Below are 8,980 nucleotides of genomic sequence, written 5' to 3'. Positions count from 1 at the left end.
AAATAAATAAATCAAAGGGAGCACCCTCTGTGACAAGCTCGCAGCTGGACGCGCTCCAGAGGGAGGAGGGTGGAGGTCCGCTTCGCGCTGAGGCATCCAAAACTTCTGTCGCAAGTTCCACTTTTTCTTTCTTTTTAAATTTTTTTTCTTAGTCGCCTTTTGTTGTTTGTCGCACCATGTGACCGCCACGCTCAAGTTCAACCGCGGGATCCATCAGTGTATGAGCCTGACTGTGCAGAGAAATGGCAAACCGTGAGCGGAACAAAAAGATTTTACTGGAACTGGTGAAACAGTCAGACAACAGCCGGTGCGCTGACTGCGGCGAGCCCGGTAAGCAAATATATAAACGTTGGTACGTTTGTTATCGAAATAAAGTGAGGCGCGGATCCGAATTTGATGTGCGGGTACTACTCAGAGGCCTCGAGATGTTCAGATTTGATTTATTTTCATGCAGTTTAACCGGTTTGTTAATGTTATTTATGAGGCTTGAAAAGACTGTTGCTCTGCGTGAACGCGTGCACCCTGAAGCATGTCCGTCACGGCTAAAGCTTGGTGATGGGCTGACATTGAGGGGCTGAAAAGGGTTTCCTGTTTTTGAACTTGAAAACTTAATACTTAAAAACTCAAAAGTCACTTTCCCGGGCATAGATGAGGCCTAATTGTGAACTAAACATTTACAGATTTCAGTGGAAATCTTAAATGATTGATTAGATTTTTTATATGTTCTTAACCTCCTAATAGAGTGGCGGGAAGAAGTATTTATCTGAGTCATGTCTCTTCTTCTCACCTCTCCCAGAACCGGACTGGGCCTCCTACAAGTTGGGGATTTTTGTGTGTCTGAACTGCTCCGGGATCCACCGCAGCCTGTCCAGCCATGTCAAATCTATCAGGCTGGACTTCTGGGACGACAAACTAGTAGAGGTGATCACTGTTTTATCAGTCACCCACCTCTATTTGTGCTGTATCAGACTGTGTCTGTGTGTAATCCTAATGTGTGTGTGTATGTTTATTCTGGGGGGTGGAAGTTCATGGAATCCAATGGCAATGCCAGGGCCCAGGCTCAATATGAGAAAGCTGTTCCACCGTACTACTATCGACCCCAGCGGGAAGACTGCAAGTAGGTCTTTTCCAGGATGATGATATTTACCAGCCTCTGTCGCCATGGCAGAATCCTTTATGTGTAATACCAGACTGCTGACAAGGCAGAGCCACAAAGTAGAGAAGTGAGAGCTTCTGGCTGTAGAAGAGAAATATAGATGAATTTCTGCTGCTAAATCAAGCTTCAATGATTCAGGTTTTTGTAAGAACACATTGCTATTGAACAGTGAATGCTTTTATATTTTCACTTTGATCCACAGTATCCTCAGGGAGCAGTGGATCCGTGCTAAATACGAGAGGAAGGAGTTCACAGGAGAGACCAAGTATCCACCGCTTCCATACACCACAGGTGACTTTTTTAACGATTTACTTATAAACTCTTTGGGGCTCACCTTCTTGTCAGTATCGGGGTAAAGGAAAACCTGTTCTTTGCATGCAGAACTGTGCCAGAAAAACCCGTTCTTTGCACAATGAACCATCCAGGAAGTGAAATCTAGCCACTGTCTCTTTGAGCAACCAGAAGGTTTTCATTTTAAGTGAAACCTTTTTTCTTATTCCCCTGTGACTCTCTTGGATTCATACTAGGGTTCTATGAAGGAATACTGTTGAAGAAAGGCAAAGACAACACACAGTTTCTGAAGAGAAAGTTCGTGCTGTCGGAGAGAGAATTCACCCTGAGCTACTACAACAAAGAAGATGTGAGTTCCCTGCAGCTTTGACACAGTTACACCACCCGCTAGAACATGAATCACCAAGAGCGATGACCCTTAAATACTGCAAGATGTGTAGTTATTATGGCATAATCATTGCTTGTGTTGAAGAAATTAGATCTTGTATCTAAGCTCTTTGTTTATCTTTTGCACACACAGCTTCAAATGTTTCTTCAAAGATCTATTGTAAGCAGAAAAGCCACCTTAGAATCAGTCAATCAGTTTCCTATAGCTTCACATACACCAGCAACTATAAAGGCAACGGTCACCATTTACTGGAGGAAATTCAGCTAATTTGGTTTTAGTTTTACCGCTAAAGGTCAAACAAGGAGATTTTTGGTACTCGTCCACAGATGCTTATCAGATTATCAGGTTATTACCATAATCAGCCATCTGCCATGGCCAGCTGAGGTGAAAGGAGGGAAATGGGATAAAAGACACACTGTGGAAGCAATAGTCTTATCTTAGGATTTATTTGACTAATTTCACTTCGATATATGGTGGATGTTTCCATCTGAAATTCATAAACTTGGATGGCTCACAACAAGATAACGGCAGCAATAATAAGAAGTTGCACGCATGAAGTGTCCCTTACACATTACGGGGCCTTATCTATATTATTTGCATCTGCATTGAATCCATGTGGAGCCTATGACATAAGCCTATTCAACTGGTCAACGCCACAGATAAACCTGAGCAGCTGTGATAATGGCGACATGCTGTTACATTTCTAGAGAGGAGCGTGTCCGGTTAAGGCGTAGAGTTTCAGAAGAGTTTTAATGCAATTCGTTTCACTATAGCTCTCATAAACGTAAAAGAAAGTTAAAAAAGAACTAGAGGAAAAGTGAGAAGATCACTAAAGTAATTTGGATTCATCCTCTGGGCATCATGAATGTCTGTGCTCCAACTGATGCTGAGCAGTTTCGATCTAAGTGACATTGAGCCAGTTTTTCCAGCAACAACAGCTGTATAAACTGGATGCCTTCCTGTTATGCCTCCCTCTGGGCTTCAACCAGGGATCCTTCACTTTTTATGCGCCTGTGGTAATCACCACTTGCAGCCAGCATGGCTCAGACAAGTGTAAAAACAGCAGCACAAAGCCTCCAAATCTGAACTGCCCTTGTGTATTTGTTACAGGAGTCTAAAGGCCCCAAAGCTGTAATATCCATCAAGGACCTGAACGCCACCTTTCAGCCAGAGAAGATCGGCCATCCTAACGGACTGCAGATCACCTACCAAGACGGGGATCACACCAGGAACCTCTACGTTTATCATGAGCGTTCTGAAGTCAGTCGACATGATCGTCTATAGCATCAATATTAACACCTGGTAGGTCTCATATACTTGTTTTGAGGTTCTAATAGAATCTCAAAGTTTTTGTTTTCGCTTTACTTCAGGAAATAGTCACATGGTACAACGCGATTCGAGCCGCTCGCTATGCGTACTTGAAGACGGCCTACCCGACAGGAAGCGATGAAGAAGTAAGTGTCAAACTATTTCATTTTAAGCCAGCTGTATGTCAGTTTTTAGCTTGTATATTTTAGTATTTGACATGTTTACTGTCTTGTGTCTTCATCAGCTGTTACCAATGATAACAAGAAACTACCTCAAAGAGGGTTACATGGAAAAGACGGGGCCTATGGTGAGCTCACTGAAGTCACTCGAGCGTCATTTGCACGCCTATATTATTTCTCTTTTACTTTGATTTTTACTCACACTCACCAGCAAACTTGTTTGTGACTACATTATGTGTGATCAGTACATCTGAATGTGTTTCTGTTCCTCTTTTAGACTCTGACTCACATGTGCGTGCAGCTCGAATCTTTTTTCTTTTTTAAGAATCAGTTTGTGCGATAGGAGGTTTTGAGGAAATGAAGTCTGATGAGCACATTTTTCAAATGCACATTTTATTTTTGAAATCAAATGCTTTTTATTTTATTTTGTACGCAGCAAACAGAGTCATTCAAAAGGAGGTGGTTCATTTTAGACTCTCAAAACAGGAAGTTGCTCTACTTCAAAGGCCATCTGGTGAGGACACTACCTCTTTTTTCCATCTCACTCTAACCCCACACTGTACACCTATGAAGTATGTGAGTCACGTGCTTTTTCTTGTTGTAGGATGCAGAGGAGCTAGGGGCCATTTTTATCGGCACAGAGTGCAAAGGTTACTCGGTTAGGGAGTGTGTCCCGCTGAACGCCCGGGGAAACAAGTGGAAGTGCGGATTGATGGTGGAAACGCCCGAGCGACAGTTCGTCTTCATGTGCGAGCAGGAGAGGGACCAGAGGGAGTGGCTGGAAGCGCTCAGGAAGGTTTTGTCCAGACCCATGTCACCCCAGGATTATACCAGTAAGCAAGACTTCAGTGTGCTTTAAATATGCTGGTGCCCAATTTTCCATATTATTTTTCTTTGTATTCAAAGGAAAACTTGAACTCCATTAACTAAATACCGTACATGGCCACTATTTAATCCTCCACAGGCACAACCCATAACCATCACCCCATTTTACAGAAACGTTTGGACACTGTGGAAATTATCAGTAAAAGCAGAATGACATATTTTGCACAAATTTAAAATCTTATCTCTTATCTATGATGTTGAAACTGGGAAAATGTGTTGGGTTTTGCTCATTTTGAATTTAATGGCAGGAGCACATTTAAAAAAAAGTTGGGCGAGGGGGATTAAATAACTTGAAAAAGTTGTGTAATGCTGTAAAACAAACATCTGATGGAGAGTGATGACAGTAAATAGTTTAAAATACTATTTATTGTCTATTTAATCCATTACTGACCATTTAATCCAGGGGTGGGCAACTCCAGGCCTCGAGGGCCGGAGTCCTGCAGGTTTTAGATCTCACCTTGGGTCAACACACCTGAATCACATGATTAGTTCATTACCAGGCCTCTGGAGAACTTCAGGACATTTTGAGGAGCTAATTTAGCCATTTAAAATCAGCTGTGTTGGTTCAAGGACACATCTAAAACCTGCAGGACACTGGCCCTCGAGGCCTGGAATTGCACACCGCTGATTTAATCCATCATTGGGATTGTTTCCAGTCCCTATAAGGCAGGGGTGGACAACTCCAGGCCTCGAGGGCCAGTGTGGCTGAAAACCTATATTGCATGACCATTATCTTTAGGTCCAGTCATGATTCTGGTCGCGCTTTATGGTTTTCTCACTGCTGCGCACAAAAATGCAATTTTGCCTTTTTCCTTTTAGATTAGATTAGATTAGATAGAACTTTATTAATCCCTCGGGTGGGTTCCTCTGGGAAATTCGATTTCCAAAAAAGCACAGCACCGACAGAAGTTACAGAGTTATACACACACACATATATATAAATACAGAGACAATATAAATAAAATATACGAAGGGGATAAATAGAATAAATAGGAATAAAAATAAAAATACAAGTGAATTGCACATTTCAAGTATTGAGTCTATTGCACCGTTGACTATTTACAAAAGTATTGCACAAAAGGTATTGCACAGTGAGGTGAAGAGGCACTACAGCTTAGTTGTTCCCCCCTCCTTTGTCCTCCTGTATCCTGTTTCCCCTCCCTCTCCCCTCCAGAGAGGAGTTAAACAGTCTGATGGCGTGTGGGACAAAGGAGTTTTTAAGTCTGTTAGTTCTTGTCTTTGGGAGAAGCAACCTGTCACTGAACAGACTCTTCTGATTGTTTATGGCCGTGTGCAGAGGATGCCTGGCATTGTCCATAATGTCCATCAGTTTCTTTAATGTCCTTTTCTCTGCCACTGTCACCAGAGTGTCCAGCTTCATGCCGACCACAGAGCTAGCCCTCCTGATCAGTTTCTCCAGCCTGGATGAGTCCTTCTTTGCTGTGCTGCTCCCCCAGCACACCACAGCATAGAAAAGTACTCCAGCAACCACCGACTGGTAAAACATCCTCAGGAGCTTCCTGCAGATGTTAAAAGACCTCAGCCTCCTGAGGAAGTACAGTCGGCTTTGTGCTTTTTTATACAGGTGCTCTGTGTTGCATGACCAGTCCAGTTTATTGTCCACCCACAGCCCGAGGTACTTGTACTTGTTGACCACCTCCACCTCCTCCCCCTCTATCTGAACCGGCAGTGGACCTTCTCTGGACCTCCCGAAGTCCACAACCAGTTCCTTAGTCTTTGAGGTGTTGAGTTGCAGGTGGTTTGTGTGACTCCATGCGACAAAGTTCCTCACCAGACTTCTGTACTCCTCTTCCTGATCATCCCAGATACACCCCATGATGGCTGTGTCGTTGTAGCGGCTCCCCAAGTTCAGCAGCACACACCTTTAGCATCCTAGGACACACCTTGTCTGGGCCTGCTGCCTTTCTGGGGCGAAGCTTCCTCAGTTGCCTCCTGACCTGATCCACTGTGACACTGGGAGATGTTTGGGAAGAGGGGAGGGGGGGAGATGTCTTGCTGCTGAGAGAGGGATTGGAGGAGGGGGGTGTCATGGTGTCAGGAAGGGGGGGAAGCGAGGGAGGTAGGAGAGTGGGGATTGGACTCTGTAGTGAAGGTGAGGGTGAGGGTGGGGGGGTTGTGGGCTGGTCAAACCTGTTGAAGAAGTTGTTGAGTTCGTTTGCCTTCTCCACAGTCCCCCCCACTGTGCTTTTCTTGGTGTTGTGGCCTGTGATGGTTTTCACACCATTCCAGACCTCCCTCATATTGTTCCTCTCCAACTTCTGCTCCACCTTCCTCCTGTAGGTGTCCTTTGCTTCCCTCAGGCAGCGTTTCACCTCCCGCTGTGCTGCCTTCATCTCCTCCTTCACTTTGCTCCTGAAAGCCTTCTTCTTCATGTTGAGGACAGCTTTGACTTCCTGTGTTACCCATGGTTTGTTATTAGGATAACACCGTACCGTCTTAGCAGGGGCGACCGTGTCCACACAAAAGTTGTACTTTGTGAAGAAAAAAAATTTTATACTTCAGGAACATTGCCACCTTCTCTGGACCTTAGTTTTTTAAGGCATCACTCACCCAGGCCTAGAGACCGATTGGCCAACCAATGGTCACTAGGGAAAAATGTGTATCCCCTCCCTGATTGGCGAGTAGTTGCTAGGTGACACACTCACAATGAAGGATCTGCACTAAAAATCTCTTCATGATTGTTCTGGTTGCTAGCACATGGACTTGCAGGGATGACATTTTGTTTGATAAGTGTTGCTAACTACTGGCTGAGCTGCAGTGAAACTTAAAGTGCAACACAAACTGGAAATGGAGAACTTTCACTTTCAAAAATTCCAGCTTTACTGCTTCAACCAGTTCCATTACAGTAGTGCAACCTTTACTCTGAAGGTGAAGGGTCTCCGTTCAAAAGCTTGCATCTCTGTTGGTATGGAGGCACATCAGTGTCCATGGAATTGGTAGCTTGCGCATCTAGAAAGGCAGCATTAATGCTGAAAATACATACAGGTTTTAGAGCAGGGGTGGGGGAACTCCAGGCCTAAATGGCCAGTGTCCTGCAGGCTTTAGATATCACCCTGGTCAACACACCTGACCACCCTTGAGGCCTGGACTTCCCCCACCCCTGTTTTAGTGCAACACATGCTCCCATCCAGTATGCTAAACCACATACTGCTCAGTTTAAAGATTCATTATCTATTGTGTTCTACTGTGAATAAAATATGTGTTTAAGTTGATATTTCCAAATCATTTGAATCTGTTTTTATTTATATTTCACACAGCACACTCCCATCTACTTTTTTAACTAGGGTTATATTTGGTTTCAATGAAGGAACCTTGACATGTATTTACTTAAGATATAGTGTGCAGCAGCAAGACACATGCTGTCTGTAGCTGTTTCTGTCTGTCCGAGAAGAGGCAGAGAGAAAAAAAGCATCTTGTGTTATCACAGTTACAGTATGTATTTTTGGCCTTGTTTAGCACATTCAGATATGGTGTTGGTACGTTTTTAGGTAATATTTTAAGCCCTTAGTTGGCATGCTTATCCTCTAAATGTAGCTCGTAACAGTGCAAAAGCAAAGTGCCTCAAGCAATCTGGCCTCCCTGCTACAGCTTTAATATACATATGTAATCATTTATAGAAAGCTGTAGTAGCTGATCGTTAGTGTGTTAAGCTCTAATGATATTCTTTCTCATTCCAGCTGAAGCCGTCATGAAGTATAAGCGATGATCGATGAAGCTGCGAGCGAGAGAACAGACCTGCTGTCGGCTGCACTGACTCTCAGTACTGACTGATTCATGCTGTGCAGAGCATTAAAAGGCTTCAGTACGCTCACTTCAACTGACACTGTTTCTAATGCTAAAATAAGGCCTCACATGTGTTTATCATTATACATAAAATGCATTCTGCTGTTAAACACCTGATCAGCATTGATATATCACTGGGTACACCCATGCTGTATATGAATGTATTTCAAAATTTTAATAAATTTATTTTGGATATTTAATGAGTGGATACATTTATATTTGAAAGTGAAGATGCTACATGACACTATGGCCACAAAATAAATGTCTTTTTTTTTGAATGGTGTCTTTTTTGCAAGGTTTTTTTTCCCATGTGCAGACAAATTGCAAACACTTATTAGAAATGATGCTAATGAATCAAGATTATGTCACAATATCACAGCTTTTTAAATTAATGCCATTTTGGTGTTTGCTCTTTCTTGTTCCTCAATTATTTTTTATTTATTTATTTTTTAACTGAAAAATTTCTCATGCTGCCTTTAGGGGTCGCCAAAGCGGACCATCTGCATCCATCTCTGTCACACCAACTATGTGCATGTCTTCCTTCACTGCATCCATCCAATGAAAATTTGAACATGAGCTCGAAAACAAAATAACGTTTATAAAACATTATTTGACTTGATGCTTCCATAAACACCCTGAATGTGGAAGAACATGGCTGGATGGAAAACCTCAGCACTGATATAACAGGCTGCCTGACAGAAACTACGATGCCTTGGCATGAAAACACTTCATCCAGCTTTGTCCATATATCCTGTTTTGGGGGAAAATACTAGCTGAGCTGTTTAACGTGTAAAGCTGTTCACAAAAGGTAAGAAATATAGATATCATTATAAAGCAGTCATCTTATCAACCACATAAAACCAGGTATATTGTTTGCTGCTTGTTTTAGTAAAGTTTTAATTTTTAATATTTTATTTGGACAGGCAGGAGACGCCAAATCATTGCACTTCCACGTTTTAAATCCAGGGA

At 42.8% G+C, this 8,980-nt stretch overlaps 1 protein-coding gene across 1 annotated transcript; it reads left to right on the top strand.

The window, feature by feature from the left end:
* The first annotated feature begins 10 nt into the window (after window positions 1–10).
* adap2 (ArfGAP with dual PH domains 2) lies at window positions 11–8,289 on the top strand. The gene is made up of 11 exons (XM_026165206.2): window positions 11–330; window positions 797–921; window positions 1,026–1,117; window positions 1,359–1,447; window positions 1,684–1,796; window positions 2,946–3,095; window positions 3,206–3,289; window positions 3,388–3,450; window positions 3,759–3,836; window positions 3,927–4,155; window positions 7,906–8,289. The coding sequence occupies exons 1-11, from the start codon at window positions 243–245 to the stop codon at window positions 7,932–7,934; spliced, it is 1,140 nt and encodes a 379-aa protein (XP_026020991.2). The 5' UTR covers window positions 11–242; the 3' UTR covers window positions 7,935–8,289.
* The last annotated feature ends 691 nt before the right edge of the window (window positions 8,290–8,980 follow it).

Source organism: Astatotilapia calliptera, chromosome 4, assembly GCF_964374335.1.
Source record: "Astatotilapia calliptera chromosome 4, fAstCal68.1, whole genome shotgun sequence".
NCBI lineage: Eukaryota > Metazoa > Chordata > Actinopteri > Cichliformes > Cichlidae > Astatotilapia > Astatotilapia calliptera.
Note: the sequence above shows the minus strand (reverse complement) of the source record. Positions and strands in the feature narration are given on the sequence as shown.